The sequence below is a fragment of the Taurulus bubalis genome, assembly GCF_910589615.1.
Source record: "Taurulus bubalis genome assembly, chromosome: 4".
Classification (NCBI taxonomy): Eukaryota; Metazoa; Chordata; class Actinopteri; order Perciformes; family Cottidae; genus Taurulus; species Taurulus bubalis.
The window spans coordinates 5804121-5820799 of NC_136592.1; the positions used below are offsets into that span (position 1 = coordinate 5804121).

Below are 16679 nucleotides of genomic sequence, written 5' to 3' on the forward strand. Positions count from 1 at the left end.
TGAAAAAATGTAAACCTTCAGCTTCTCAAATGTGAAAAGGTGCTGCTCTTCCTCGTCTTTACAATAAAACAAAGTTAATATTATTTTAGGTTTTTTTGGACTGCTGGTCTGACAAAACTAAACATTTGATGACATCACCTTGGGCTCCAGGGAATTGTGCATACTTTGTTCTGAAGAAGACAATAAGCTGTAGATTCATCGACTGTGAGGGCACTGTTCTTCTCGTTAATGGGAAATGTCTTCTCTCAGGTGTGAGCCTCATTTTTCGCCAGTATTTACTTATCTCGTTATCACAATAACCATTAAATATCCATTCAGTATCATCCACGGCCCTGTGCTGTATGTTTTTACAGAGCAGACTGAAATCTTTAAAGTCAAAAGACATGGCCATACAGTATTGAATACATGCCGTATACAAGACATGCAACATGTTTAGCGAGCTAAACATGCGTCGGTACCTTGATGTTGGGTCGGGCTCCCTGCAGAATCACCAGTATACTTCGTCCCAGTAACCTCCCACCAGCAGCAGACTGGTGTTGCGATTCTGAGATCGGATGTGTGCCAATAACAGCACCGCCTCTTTTTCTCTCTCACCTCCTTCTCCTCTGCCTCTGCAGTTCTTCGTCACTTCCACAAGCTGCTATTTATTTATTTGTTTAACACAGATCAAATGATTACTTGTGGAGCATTCCTTTAATGTAAAAAAAAAAAACCTTGTCGCCGTTCGATTTAGTCAGTGAGCTCTTTTACCTGCAGCCACTCCCCTAGCTGATGGACCATCGGTTCTGGAGGTCAAGCTGCAACTTGACCTTCACTATATCCTCGTCCGACCAGCTCGACCTGCTGCTAAGTGGGGCGGTCCGTGCGGTGCCGCTGCCTGAGCAGTCATCTCTTGGATGGGATCAACGGCCGACCACCAAAGGGAAGCAGACACGAGGAGACCGACTGACTGAATCCTCGTTGTCCTACTGGCAGTTGGCGTTGGTGCAACATGTCACGAGATTACACACGAATCCCGGGATCACACATAACATTAAAAACGCCTTGGAGTAATGGCGACTGTTTGTTTTGACCAACAATGGCGGCTCTGGAATATGTTCGCGTGGAGGCTGCTATTGCACCATTTATATCAGAACTGGAGAGTATGAATTCATTGGAAGAAGACCAAAGAACGACACTGAATTATTTTACTCGATGGAAAAGATGCTTTTGCGACCCGCAGTTTGGTTCATTTAATCACCTGAAAGATATTTATTTTATAAGCGGTTGCCCAACGTGTTTTCACCGACGGCTTTAGGTGGATCTGTGCAACGGCTTATGTTACTTTGAGCTGACAGGTTGTGCAAAAAATACCCTGGACTGATTGGACCACATGACCTCTTTTGATCTGGAGCCAAAATCTGTTCAAAAACAACTTATTAAGCATGTATTCATTAAGTGTAAAACATATAAATGACAAGCACAACCTGACAACCCAGTTTTGTGTTGGTGTATAACCGATAAGTAAATTGCTAATCACTGATAAAAGCCACAACTTAATAAACTCGTGATAATCATCATAATCAGTGCCCTTTTCTAGAAAGTGGTGTCATCACATTTCACTCTCCTTTGTTTTCTTCTTCTCAAAAGCTTTTGGTTTGTCTCTGAGACGACATGGCAAGTTTTAAACCCCACCGGCCCAGGAACAGCGACACCCACCAGGAAGTGCCGGGTGTAGTAACGTGAGAGGCCACTGTAAAGTTCATCATCCAGTATGTCCCCAAAACAAAAAGTACTAAAGCATCAAGTCAAATATCCTGGAAAAAGTCCCCCTTTTCTGAAGTTTGGTGAACAATGGAAACGCGTTTCTGTCCAGAGTACCTCGTTGATGGGAGAAGGACCGCTTTCTATGAATCTCAGAGGATGCTGCGGTCTGCAGCCTGTGTTCGTCTCGCAGATCTGATCATAGGAAATGGAAACGGCTTCATGCAACGCGCGTCGGCCGACCTGAACTCTCAGCAACAGTCTCGGCTGCATGGAGTTTGAGTTATAGGAGGATGCACAGATCGCGTTGCTCCTCCTCGACAGACTTTTTTGATTCGAAGAGTAAAAAAAAAAAAAAAACAGACTTCAACCGGAAACCAAACTTTTTTTTTTTTCAAACTTTTTTTTTTTTTCTTCCTCTAAAGCAAAAGAGGAAAAAAAAGAAGAGAGAGACCCTTGGTGTCATAGACTGCACGGTTCCTTGTTTTCTTCACTTTTTACGCCCGCTGTTGGAAATGTGTCAGCTGCCGACCGACGGGGGAGAAGCACACAGTTTCTGGAGAGGATAAAGCCGACCGTCGAGGTTTTTTTTTTAGGGCTAGTCAACGCTCACATAACGGATTTTGGTCCTTTTATCATGGAAGATGTGAGTAGTCACTCCAGTCCGCCCGTGTGTGCCGCTTCAGCCTTTTGGATGCACGTCATGCACGTCTTTGCAACGTCGGGCTGCAGTTGCTGAGACTTTTGTAGTGAAAGTGAACGCTGAAGTGTGCATTGACTGCGGGACGGTACACACTAGTCACTTCACAAGGGCGCGACCGAGTCATTACACACAGTTAGGGCCCGAGACTAGGTGGCTATTTCCGTGTTATATACATGTAATAGTGATTAGAGAAAGATGTTGGGCTCAGATATTCTCAGCAGGTACACAAACTGTCCGCTGCCTGTCAACTAAAGTCCACATTATTTGGCACGAGAGCACCTGCCCACCTGTCAATCTGTTTCATCAACGTGTTGGTGGTCATCAGAGCGCATTGGAGGCTCGAGCGACGCCGCCTGTACGGATGTTGCAGTTTAAAGCAGCGCAACCTGTGGGAGTCAACACAGGGACTTAAACGCAGAAAAACGGACCTCGCCTGAGTCATATGTGTCTGTCGGTACATTCGGCTTTGTTAAAATCTCCATTTAGTGAGTACGTGCATTGCATTAGAGCATTTCGTGTTAGGCTACACGCGCTCCATAACGGTGCATTTGGGCATTTATGCAAGGCGGCACATCTAAAGGCTGTTGTTTCACACATGCAATACACACGGCTGATTGTAGCTTTGCCGAATCTGCTATGATAGGCGTATATGTCAGTAAAAGTGTTAACATATGCTTAATAACCTCTCCTGCTTTCATCATTTCAGAGTACGTTGCGATGTGCCACATTTATGAAGGACGCTTGGCTTGTCGTTGTCAAACTCTCCTCACAAGACGGATTGTAACGAGACTTTTGCTGTTTTGATTTGTGTCATCCGAGTACAAGAAATAATGCATTTGATCCTGAAACATATCCTCCATGCTTCAGACACAACCTACTTTAATGCAGCTATTAATCGACTGCACGCCTCGGTGCACTTTGAGGAAGCCAACTTAAAAAAGGGAAGTCAAGTATAGAGACGTACTCTGTACCTCCAGTATGCAGGGAACCTGTTGCACACATTATCCTGCACGCTGTTGTAACGTTGATCAAACACTCTCACACAAAGCTGTGTACGCTTCACAGTCCACAATCTTTCTTTTCAAGATCTTCGGCTGCAAATAGAGCGCATGCTTAGATACTTTCTACCAGGAACACACATTAAGACATGCACCAGTTCATTTGATTTGAAGGCTCTTCCATCAGGAACAACAGACTGTGAAGTCGCTGTCATGGTGGTGAGGTGTGACTGATGGTTGCATCTTTCATGAAGTTTGACTTCGCATGTGTTGTGTGGAGGGCATCGGGTCAGAATTGAAGTAGATCACCTGTCAGCCCTCAGATCACATGAACACTTTTTGTGTATAAATTGTGAACATTATGGCATTGTAATGTAAACACATCAGCAATCTGAAAGGTGGGACCTCCTTTTGATTTACATTAAAATCAGAAGCGAAATAGCTTCGTCAGAAAAAAAAGTTACTCACAGTTACTTTGCACACAAAGGAATGACATTATGAAAAACGTTAGTGCGTTATACGGCAAAATTTGTGATATTTGAATACAATATTTATTCATTTACTTAAATCCTTCGCCGAATCAATATATGGACATTTTGTGGTGTGAGAATATGATGTCCAGTGTGGCTGGGGATTCCCAAAGTGTAGATGCGCGAGGTCTAATAAGACTTAGACTGCCTGAAAAGGATCCAGAAGAACATGTAAGTTGTGTCAGCATTCAACACTGCTGATGGGAGTCTGAGGCTCGATGCATCGTGCTGTAGTCGGCCTTTCACACTGACGTTAAAATGCAATTTTGCGAACATCTTTTGTCAAAATTGGTTAAAAAAAACGAAGAAATGTGGGTTCCAGCTGAGGAAATTAGATTGGTGCAAAGATTGTGAGAGTGCACACAGGTAGTTTGTAGACAGTGTTCAGGAATGACGCGTCTGAAATCGATTACGGCCAGCGGCTTGTTGAAAGAAGCCTGTTTCCGTGTTTGCAGGTCATACAGACGTGTGACCTGCTCCAGTCTGAAGTGGACCACGGCGTGTCATAAAGGTGTAAAAAAAAACATGTTAGACCTCTTGTGAAAAACATATATAGCTTATATTGTTCTACATTGTTGTTTGGATCTTGTACTCTAATATCTAAAGCTGAACTGAACGTTCTTGGAGTTTATGACTGGAAAGATTGTCAGTACGAACAACACCCACTACTTGGCCGGCTTCCCCACTGACAGCTGTTGGGCTCTTTCTCTGCTTCTTTAGATTTTGTATTCGTCATTTCCCGTTTTCCTCCTCTCTACTTCACATTCTTCCTTATCTTCTTTATCTTTCACCCCTCCAAAAAGCTGCTGTGGCCCTTCCATGATGATCTTTTTGTCTCAGCTCCATGAGTCATTCATTTATCCCCATCCCACTGACCCAGAGTGCATGGTGTGACGTGTCTGCCCGACCCATTCAGCAAAGAGGAAACAGACCGCCACATTATGTGTCAGGCAGAAAACAATTAACCCTCTCTCATCATCGTCCTGCTATCCAGGCGTCTGCTGCACAATGGATGTGTGTGTGTGTGTGTGTGTGTGTGTGTGTGTGTGTGTGTGTGTGTGTGTGTGCTCATCGTTTCACTGGGGCGCTGCTGACAATTTCTGGGAAAGTGCCTTTATGAAAAGAGAAAGTCCTCAATAGTGAATGCATATGTGTGTTGCCAAATTGACAAAAACAAGTCCTCAAAAGACGGAAAGATGAGGGAAATGTTCCTTTGGGAGACATTTCTCTTCCTCATTGCACAAGGAGTTACGGCTCTGGTAGCGGCAGCAACCCGTCAATCACCTTTTAGCCCCGGCCTTTATGGTCTGTTTGACTCTAAATGGAGCATCATTTTCTAAATTAACATCATGCTGTATTGAAGAAGACTTGAAACTAGAGGATAAGACATGAACTCGTGTCTCGGCAGGTTTCTGTCCATCTGCGTCCTACATCTAAAACTGATTTCAGTGTTCTGGGAGTAGAAGTCCTGCTCTTCTCTCCACATAGACAATGTCAGGTGAAAGTTTTAGCTTTTTCCCAGCTGGGATGGGCATGAAATTCAGATTGAAACATTCAGTCTCGGTTTAGTTTAGTTTATTGTGTGCTAGGATTAGAAAGACTATTTTTCTTCTCCCTGGCCAAGGTGTTATAAGAAAGCTGTGTGCACAACTACGACTTCCTTTCAGTAAGAAGCATCTATTATCACGGAGCTCAAAATGATGTGCACCGAAGAGCAGATGTTAAAGATTGTGCTGTTGTGCAGATGTTAAAGATCCTTCTGCCATCACAATGGCTGCAACTGACTAGTCTTTTCACTATTGAGCAATCCATCAGTTTGTTTCTTGATTAGTAAATTGATAAATCCTCTTTCAAATGTGACGAAGTCGTGGAGAAACGCCCATCACTCCTTCGTAGAGCCCAAAGTGAGGGTGTCATGCAACGACAAAACGTTTTTAGATTCGCTATCAGCTGCGATTGGAAACTTTACACCATGTTGGAGCTTCTGTGTGGATGGATGAGCGCAGTCAGAGCATTGTGGAGGAATTGGCCGTTTTTTGGAAAATGGTTATAAATACAGTTACATTTGGCAAATTAGGCTCCGTTGTTTGAGGAAGCTGTCCAAGAATTCTGTTGGGAGAACTTAACAAACGCATGGTTTTTACCAGAATGAGCAACAGGATAAAGCAGTTCTTTTGAAGTTTGAACACAACGATATGATTAAATAGTTTAACTGAGAGTGAACTGCCGCTGTGCTTATCAGAGGGAAAAAGAATAAGTGATTAATCAATAGTCAAAATAATATTTAATTGTGTCCCTAATGGAAACTATCATTTGTTTTTGCGGATATGAGGGATTTCTTAACGTCATCATTTTCACATTGTTTGCATGTGTCCCGTCAGAATGAAGGTTCTTGTGAAGCCATTAGTGTTCAGAGGTTATGTTGTGAGACTGCATGGTGATAAGAATAACGTGCTACATGTGCATAAATGTTCACACTTGGCCTTGACTGCATTATAAAAATAGATATCCTTCCTGCCTCAGTCATCAATCTGTGAAAACATTCTTGCAGATGATGTTACTGATTGGACCCATAATGTAAAACACATTGCCCTTTTTTTTTAGTTCAAGATGAGCCCAAGGGTTGTAGTCTGGTTAGTATAAGTGAGTAAATTCAGGACCATTTGGGATTTTGTTAAAAAAATACGAGTAGAAAGTTCATCCAGTCGCCTTCATAAGCGAAAGGAAGCATCTCGGTGCTTTTTTAATGGTTATTCATGAGGATTTCCATACTGACGGTATGTGACAGTGACATAAACAACAGAACTTGTATTTCAGTCGGTGCGTTTATCGTAGTTTCAGCGAACACATCAGAGCTTTTGGAACCACCTGTGGTCTGTGGTGTGATATGTAGAACAGAGGTCGTATTGTCGCAGCTTTACACATCTAAGTAAGCAGGAGAGGTCTGATAGGAAGCATGTTAGAATGCACCCTTTGTGCACAGCGATTTGCTCGAATCCCAATGAAACACTGAGCAACCAGTGCGTCCTTACTGTAGGGTGTGGACAGTACGATCAACCCAGCAGTTGCACGTGGAAACACTCCCGTCATTTATTGCAATGCACTTGGCTGGAACAACACTGGCAGCAGGAAGTGTATCTTCACAGTGGAGTCGCGCCTTTTTTTTTAATCTGACCAATTCAAAGTCACAAATTCTGAATCAGAACTTGATTTTTTTTTGTTTTTTTGTTTTTACAGCCTGTCTCTTTGTGCAGCTTTTGTCGGGGCAGAAGTGGTGACCTCACCCAGTTGTGTTTCATTTAAGCCTAATAAGGGGTTAACCATCCCAGCATAACAATGAATTGGTCCAGCCCCACTGTCTTCCCCACAAGCCCGAGTTGTCAGGGGCTAGCGGGGGTAAAGTGTGAGCTCCAGTGAGGCTCGTGGTGACTTCATGCTGGGCCGGTCAGCGTTAAAACCAATGAGTGCCAGATGCTTCCAGACCTAAAACTTCATCTGAAACACATGTCTGCTGAGGTGTGTCTCTTCCACGAAAAACCCTGCTCTCTCTCTTCCTCTTTTGAGACCCACGCTCATACCTCAGCTTTAGCGCGTTGTAACTTCATAACTTCTGCGTGTTATTTTTAATCTGCACAATGCCAGATGTCGGTGTTGACCACAGCGCAGTCGGGGCGGCTAATAGATCGCACAAACGTGTGTGTGTGTGGGCAGTTTTGTTTTTAGGTCAAAGTCTTGGTTAGGTGCTGTGTTTCAGATCAGAACAGACTTCCTGTGTTAGTCCAAAACTGGAGACCCTGAACCTACGATGTGTTGCATCGCAGCGCGGAGCTATACTAGTCAGCTGAGGCCTGAGTAATGGAAACCCTCCTGCTGCTCTGATGCAAAGGGTTTGAAGTGTTCCATCTTGCCCCGTTGTTGCTTTGTTCACCCGCATCAGAGGCATGCCACCCTGAGCCCCCCTCTGGACTGCACAGCGAGGCCGCTTTGTCGTCTTTACGCGGCGAAGCGTTTCCTCATCGCACCCTCTGCTCTATTTTTAAGTGGTTCTGCAAAGTATTTTTTTTTTCTTCTTCACTTTTTTGGCCCTTCTGGCTCTCAGTCTTTGCGTCATGCCTGGCGTTCCTTTCCTCTTCAGCAGCTGCACTGCCGTTTACCAAGCCAGAGACACACACACTCGCAGTTACAGTGAAAGTGGAAAAACAGTTTGATGACCTTCCACCTAATCCCCCTCTTCCCACCACCACCACCACTGAAAAAAGAATAGATATCCGGCGCAAGTTCCTCCAACAGAAACAAAGGCTGTGAATTTTCGCAGACACCTGCATGAGGAGCATCTGGGTTATCAAGGCGCTCTTCCACGAGTCTGTATGGAGACACGAGTCCATATTTTATGAGTGTTGGCAGCCACAGTGCAGTCTGCTTGGATTCACCAGCAGCTACAATAGATTACAATGGTGGCTAAATTGAACTGGGAATATTATCAACATTCTATTCAGATAAATATGATTTTTTGCACCTTACTTCATACCCAAAACACACTGCTATTGTTTTGCATGTGTGCAGCGTGCACTGGTTGAATACAGCCGCACTCTGTGCCACTTTCATTATGAATGTAAAGTGTTTCAGGTCCCTTATAATCTGCCCACAGTTTCATTATCAGTCGCGCTAGTGAGTGTGTTTTGTGCCGCCTCCACATCTGCTGCTGACGTGCTCTTCGTTTTTTAACGACCTGAGACTGCTTTGTAAACAGATGAGACACTGCCATCCGTGGGCCCATAGCGATGGGACAACGCACAAGGTGGACACCGTCCCAAAGAGGCGAGGTGTGTCCGAGGCGCTGCGTGCTTTTCGTGAGGGCAGAAATGAAAAAGCCTGATAAGAAGTGAGAGCTGCTGCTCTTCACAGGCCTCAGTGTTCTCTAATGCGAAACTAGTTTTGCAATGACACCACATTGTACAGAACTGGGTGATCACACAGACACATTTCCTCTTAGACTTAAATGGAAACCACCATGTCTTAGACCAAGGAGTGGGAGTTCAGAGGAGCATATTATTTGGAAATAATACGGAAATCACATGAGTGTCCAAACAGGAAGAAGTCATGATATAATATAAGCTGGTGAGTAATTTAGAGTACTGACTGTGTCGTACACACTCACTGCTGGAGCATGAAGTGAAAACACACCAAACACACCGGTGGCGTAAAACATCCAATGTTGATGAACTGGAAATTTGGATGAACAAAATCAACAACTTTAGGAGGCAATTTGAGTTCATACTGTGCTCAGGTGATGCATATTCCCAAATGCATGTTGGGGGGTCAATGTGGGGCCCAAAAGAAAATGTTTGCCCTGAAGCTCTCCAACAGGTTTGGCTCAGCCAGTCGGACCTTCAGTTAGCTCGCCCTGTCACATTCGTCTAAATCTATGAGATAACCACGTTTCTCATTCTCTTTAATACAATAGATGGAAATGAAAAAAAGCTGGGGGGAAAATGACCCTTAATAAATGTTAAATTATTCAATAAAATGTCATTAAAAAAACGTTTTATTTACTTATTCAAACTAAACTACTTTTTTTTTTAGTTCCTAGGTGATATTTATGTCTTTGATATTGAATAAAATTGCATTCCATACTTTTCTAGTACAGATGTTCTGTGTAATGCCATCAGTAGAAAGGACAAATGGAAAGTGATAATGCCGGAGAGTCTGCTCGCTGCTCGCACTGTGCCGTTTGTTCTGAGTGTGATTTCCTTCCTCTTAGAAATAACATTTCTCTTTTTTTTTTTTACAATCAACACTTGCAGGGTGCAAAAGAGGACCCAGCCCAGAGTAAAGAGCCGAAGTTCCTGGGTAAGGCTGGCTGGGTGAAGAAGGCCCCCGGCAGGCTGTTGGCGAGCTACAAGGACCGCTTCGTCCATGTGGAGAAGACTGAGATTGTGGTGTATGAAAATGAGGTACGCTGCCATCTCTGCTGCAAGTTTCTTCTCCCTACTCTTGCAGCACTTTCACCAAAACGCACCAATATTTCTGAACTGAATCATGTAACGTCATACTCTATCCTACTGCCATTAAATCACAGCTCCCAGTCACACAACAGTCCTCTTCTTCCCGTCATTGGTAATAACACATTTGCCGAACATCTCGTGTTGCAGAACCTGCAGAACTGCTTAGAGAGGCTGGACCTGGAAAACTATGAGAAATGTCTCGAGTTAAAGAGCCCCTTCAAGAAGAAGCACAGACTGATACTGATTCGATCACCCAAGCCTGGAAACAAGGTGAGCTGGGAGATACTTCGGGTGTGAATGCCATGGTAAGAGATTTAGAAAAAAAGAGATCCAGCTGTCTGGTTCAAAGGAATACTTCACTCACGAAATGAATCTTGCATGCCTTCACGGTGAACAGAGAATCATAAAATAGACATCCTAATGATATGAAGTAAATGTAGGCCAGGTTTATTATTAAGAATTTCAACAGCTAAAAAGGGGAAATTAATCTATATAGATATGTTGTAATCAGTCATGAATCATTTGATACTTTACTCCTACTACAGGCTAAATGAGTGAGTGATTCATCACAAAGCTGCGCAAAGTGTTCTCAATTCAGAAATGCACCTTTATCACTGTTCTTTTTTTAATCATTTAAAAAGCACTAAACTATGTTTTTTTGTAGTGTTACTCCAACGCAACAAGCTAACTGGCTTTTTTTCCAGCAGGGTCGTCGTGTTTTCCGTCGTTGTTTTTCAGCAAGAGACTCTTTCCATAATATTGTCAGACACATATTCTGACAAGCAGTGTGACGGGGGCAAAACCAAGCACGTGTAGTGGACGTACATTGGTCAGTTTGACACAAAAACATGGCAAATTAGGGTCCAGGTTGAAAAATACCAAAGTCACCCTTTATGTAACTATCCATGAAATCACAAAATGAGTTGAGTTCAGCCCGGAAGCTTCTTTTTGTATCTCTCTCTTCATTATTTCCTGTAGTCCATAAAATTGCAACAAAAAAAAAAGAATCCTATAGTAATAAATTCACCATTACAAAATGTAACGTACAAGTAATGAGTGAAAACTTTTACAACTCCACAACTTGAACAGTTGCCCTCACTGCGAGGTGCTGCATTGTGGACAGCTCATTTGTGTGTGTGTGTGTGTGTGTGTGTGTTTGAGAGAGAGAGAGAGAGAGAGAGAGAGAGAGAGAGAGAGAGAGAGAGAGAGAGAGGTTTACATTTACTTCACGAACACACAGTATGGCTCTCTTGTGCATGTGTGTCACTTCCCCCCCCAGTCCGTACGCAGTGACCCGGCTGAGCCGTGACTCAGTGTGAACAGAGCCATACTGCTGAATTTACTCTCACTCTCTTTGACACACCACCAATGTCTGGCTGTGGCTCTACAACCTGTAATGGGTTTTGTGTTGCTTGTAGTAGAATGATTTAAGTCTCATGTGATGATAAAAAAATAAGATTCCAATAACCCCGATATACAAGAAATGAAAGACAACCAGTGGAGTTTTTGAGATACTACTTCTTGTTTTCTTCCCAGCCGTATTATCGCTAAGACTAAACCATTGGTTTTGGTGTGCATTGTCACTACAATTTTCTGAATATAGGGAAGTAAAGGAAAAAAGGGAAACGTCGTTACAAAAGATTGTTTTGAGAGTTGAAATCATTCCACATTTTACAACAACACCCTATTTGTTAAACTCAGAGTTCCTGAATTCGTGGGTAGTTTGTAGTCTATTGGGGTCGTTGAAGTGAATGAAGTGAGAGGACCGGCTTGTGAACAGCTACTTGGCTGCCACTTGCTTTCTCCGGGGTAACCCTCCTCAACCCTGGCTCTAACTGGCTGAATGCTGCCAAACATATTTTTCTTAAAGCAGCGCAGCAAGCGGTGCGTCTCACAACCAGCGTTAGTTTTACCTTTGATCATCAACCTTATTTTGGAATGACAATTGTGTGTAGGTGACACGGGTCATGTCTCCGCTTTATGTGACTGACAGGTCCATGATGTGAAGTTCCAAGCTCAGACGGCCGAGGAGAAGGAGGCCTGGATTAAAGCGCTGCTTGATGGCATCAATCGAGCAAAGAACAAAGTCTTCGATGAGGTGAGCATCTCTTGATGTCAGTCAATGACGTCCTCGCTGAGTTTTGATGCACGCTGAGCTCATGAAGTGGGAATGCAAATCAATAAGCGTCATGTTTTCACAGGTGATGGTTGATGAAAGCATTAACTTAGAGCATGTTACTCGAACGAGGCCCAAAGGGAACCGGAACCGGCGGCCACCGACCAGGATACACATGAAAGAGGTTTGTGTGTGTGTGTGTGTGTGTGTGTGTGTGTGTGTGTGTGTGTGGGCACTATGTGGTTAGTGCTGGTGCTACAGTGAATAAGTCTAGATTTGAATGTCAACTCTGCGTTGAGCTTCTTGTTCTTCTCATGTTTGGGTTTCTTGTTGGTTCACACACTCAGGAGGTGTGAATGTGTGTAAGTAGGTCTGGATCAGAGCGTCATCGAAACTAAATTGTTCCTGTTGATATCACCACATCCCTTGTTAAGTAGAATTTAAGCTCAAGACTCCTTTAATCCTAATATCGATTACAGTGATTGTTGCATATTAAGTATATTTAAAATACAATGTGTATTATTACTAAATATAAATTAAGTATATGTTACGACCGTTTAGGAAAAAGACCTTCTGTCCTTATCTGCTTTCATTTTACTTTGCTTTTGATACTGTTTGCTGTTAATTCAAACACCACACTTGTTTACCAGTTGTCTTACATACACATTATTTCCATTGCTTTTTAACAGAAAAAGTGTTGTTAATAACTAATTAAATCACTTTTTGAGCGGTTATAATCACCTCCATTTCAATATGAAATATCTGTGATCTCTGAGTTTCAATGACAGCATCCTAACACAAAAACAAAAAACAAAGACGTAGAGGTAAATTTGTGAATGAAAATATTATTCTGGTTAAAAAAAGAAGACTGGTGAATATGACATGACACCCCTGGCCATTTTCACCTCTTTTTTTTTTATTAGCAACCAGCACTTATGTTTTCCATCCAGCTTTTATTTGAAAATGTATGATATATTGGCTTTGAATTGAATTAAATGCCTCTGATATCTGGGTGGTATCTTTTTTTTGCCCTCCAGGTAGCCGATGTGTCTTCTAATGGCATCCTGCGTTTGGATCTCGATCTTGAGAATGCCATAATGCCTAATGGGACCCATCGTGCCAGTGTCGATGGCACTGAAGCCCCCAAAGAGGCGATCAAAGCCCCAACTCCTCCGTCCAATGCCAGTGAATCTGCAGAGAAACAGACTGCTGGGGAGGAGGCTCCGACTGAGCCAGAGGTCAGTCCCCAGAAAAAGGTCATCAAACCTCCCATGCCCCCTACCAAAGAGGCGAAATATTGTTCAATACCTGAGGATGAACCTGACAAGGATGATGGCCCAGAGAAAAAGGTGTGTATAGGGCTATATAACCCATATCATACAAAGCAGAAATATCTGTCGTTCAGTTTGCATAAAATGGTCTCTAAAATAATATTGATTGTGTTTAAGGTCCTTAAGCCGCCAATGCCGCCATCTAAAGAAGCCAAGCCCTGTGCTTCACATGTTGAGGACGCCACAGAAGAGGTCAAAGCTGAGAAGGTGTCTGAAAAGAGTCCCGATGCCAAGAAAAAGACGGGTCCACCGCCAACCCCTCCCAACAAACCCAGATCCAGCGACTCCTTGAGCAACCTTGCAGAGGCCTCACAGTGCAGGCCAAACTCCCACCCTCCAACCCCTCCAACCCCTCCATCCAAAGAGAAGAAACCCTCCAATCCTGCCGTGGAGCCAGACCAAGGGGTTCGAGGCACAGCTGACGAGAATATGGAGAAGGAAGAAGGCGATGAGGAGGAGGAGGAGGAGGAGGAGGAGGAGGAGGCAGAAACAGCTGTGGAAACAGATGAAGCAGACCAGTCGATATCTAAAGAAGTCTCGCCTAGTGTCGGAGATGATGAACCTGAGAGTCCCGGAGCAGAAGGACAGGTTTCTGAAGAGGAATCAGAGGAGACTATGAGTAGTGACGAAAGCAAAGCATCCGACAATGAGTCGCAAATACCCACAAAGACCCTCGGGAAGAGCAGTCCTCTTCTGCTCCACAAGAAAAAGCCTGAGAAACCCGTTCAGCCCGACGCACAACACACAGGCGATAATGCAAGTATGACGCAGATTAATGAGGGACAGGACCCTACTGCGTTACTGCCAACAGGCTCAGATACCTCCGCCTGTTCTCCTCGAGCAGAAGAGGAACTAGCCAAGAGCGAAGTCCCCTCGGTACTCGTCTCTTTGAGCGACTCGGTCAGCGACAGCCTCAGCCTGAGTCCGCTGCTCTGTCACTTGCCCGTGGAGAAGAAAAAGAAGACGGAGGAGAAATCAGTAGACAGCGGTCAGCACTCGGACGATGACAGCGAGGGCTCTGGGAGCGAAGACACGCTGGTGGCGTCCACGGCTGCGTTGAGAGGAAGCCACGCCGGTCTGGATGTGTTTGACGCCAGCGAGGACGACGTTCAGATCCCCGTGAGTTCAAGGCCGACAAAGACCCCGCCCAAGCCTCAGGTCAGACCAAGGGGTTTCCCCCGTCGCCGCTCGGGGCCCACTCTGCCTCTCAAGCCCTCAGCCAAGGCCAAGTCAGCCTCCATTGGAGATCTGCTGTCTGACTCTTCAGTCTGCGTTGAGGCGGGACAGCACACCAGAGCTGTAGCCGGTGAAGACGGGGCCCTCGGTGCCGACGGGGCCCTCGGTGCCGACGTCATGAAAATCGAGACCGTAGTGGCGCTGGAGATGGAGAAGACGAGGGAGCTCATGAGCAAAGTGTCCCAGTCGCAGGGGCGAGGGGACGGGGAGGGCAAGACGGAGCATCTGCTGGCCAAAGCCATGGAGAAGCTGAAGAAAGCCGACCATGTCCTGAAAGAAGTCAATAAACTGAAAGTTGTAAACAACTCCAGCAACAGGAAGAGCTGGTGAATGTTCCTGCACAGTGATGGTCCAGTCTTAGCTTAGCAACCTTTAACAGGCACAGCAAGCCTTCTCAAGCTTTGGATTTCTGCACATAGCCCCCTGTATGATTTGCATGAGGCTGAAATAAAAGTGAGATTCGTTACGTTTGTCATGAAAAACACGACAAACGTGTAAGAAATAGAACCAACAGGGTGTTTGTCCGCTCTAATGAAAGCTGCAACAGCCGTGACATTCAGGGTTGGCACTGGCTTACGAAAGCACACTCAACTTTTGTTTCACAGGAGGAATATCTGAGTGGATTTTGATATAAAAATATGAGGAAATTGATTTTCTTGTAGTTGTTTTGAAAAATATCGTCAAAAAAAAGAAGGCGTTTTTCAATTCATCTCGATATTAAAGTAAAAAAACGGCGCTCAACATAGAGGACAAACACTCCTGCGGGCGGAGATCTCACCAGAGTCATAAGCAGCGTCAACGGTGTTTGAGTATTTTCTCTCGATACCAGAGAGACAGCTTTAAACGGAGACGTCGATCAACATGTGGAGATTAGGACTCATTCTTGCAGCGCACTATTGACGGAAACTTGGGACGCATGACTCGTTTTTGATGGTTATGCTGCACATGCAACAGTTCGCTCATAATTACCTAAGTGCAATTATTTCTAGTTTAACTTTCTCTGCTTGACGCTCTACTGTGTACATATCATTTTTTGTTTTTAATGTGAAATATCTGACATTTTCGAGGCCAAGAACTTGAAAGTTAATTAGAGAATTAATAATATAATGACAAAGCAGCACTGTCAATACATTGTGAACATGCAACAAAAAAAGTACTAAAAAGTGTTAACACCAAATTACACAATTACACAATAGTGTACTCTTCTTTGTGGATTAAATAGGCTTTTTCTCCTATTTTCAGATACCATGTTTATGCTGGCAGTTTATGAGGGATTCATATTGTACATACTTAATGCTTTTACGACAGCATTGGCTGTTCATTGTTGATGAGGAAAGATGTACCAACCTAGCTCAGGAGTTCTCTGAAATTAATATTTATCAGACTAACCGTGTGATTAAAGCAAAAATGAAGTACTGGTAATCCAAACTGATTCCAGTTGTGTTATTAATAATTTTTCATACTGATATTGTACATAGCACCGAACAAAGAGCTTGTAGCAGCCCTCTTGGCGCCCACTAACCCCTGTTACAGTATATGTTCACATTCATTTGAATCATGAATGAGAATTCCCCCTATTTGTGTCCAATTATTTGTTATTAAAAAGAAGTGATGGTAGTTTTAAGACTTTTTCAAATATGTCATGCCTTTTAGAATATGCAAGAATATGTTCTAACCTTAGATATTGTACTCTTTTGATACAATTTGCTATTGCCCAAATAAACAAAGGGAAACTATCTGTTTATGTTTGGTGTCATCTATTCTGATTTACTCTGTGGCCTATTCGTATATTGGTTTCCCTTCAGAAAGATCTGTTTTCAAACCTCGCTGAAGCCTGCCAGCTTGATCTTAGTCTGCCCACTGAAACAATACTTTAGCAGGAAAATTGGCAGAAAATTCACAAGAAATCTGAATAATCAATAAAGTGTTTGTTTTGTTCAAACAGTAATTTTCCACGCAACATGTTTGCTGGTGTTCGCTGATTTTTTTGTGCTTTACATCCTTTTAATGGTAAGAT

General features: G+C 43.6%; 1 protein-coding gene across 1 annotated transcript; it reads left to right on the top strand.

Annotated features, from left to right (window-relative positions):
* Positions 1-771: 771 nt before the first annotated feature.
* Positions 772-16384, top strand: plekho2 (pleckstrin homology domain containing, family O member 2; the record flags this gene model as incomplete). Its single annotated transcript, XM_079217469.1, has 7 exons — positions 772-984; positions 9779-9928; positions 10127-10249; positions 11973-12077; positions 12181-12283; positions 13137-13444; positions 13544-16384. The coding sequence occupies 7 exons, from the start codon at positions 772-774 to the stop codon at positions 14990-14992; spliced, it is 2451 nt and encodes an 816-aa protein (XP_079073595.1). The 3' UTR covers positions 14993-16384.
* Between the last annotated feature and the right edge of the window lie 295 nt (positions 16385-16679).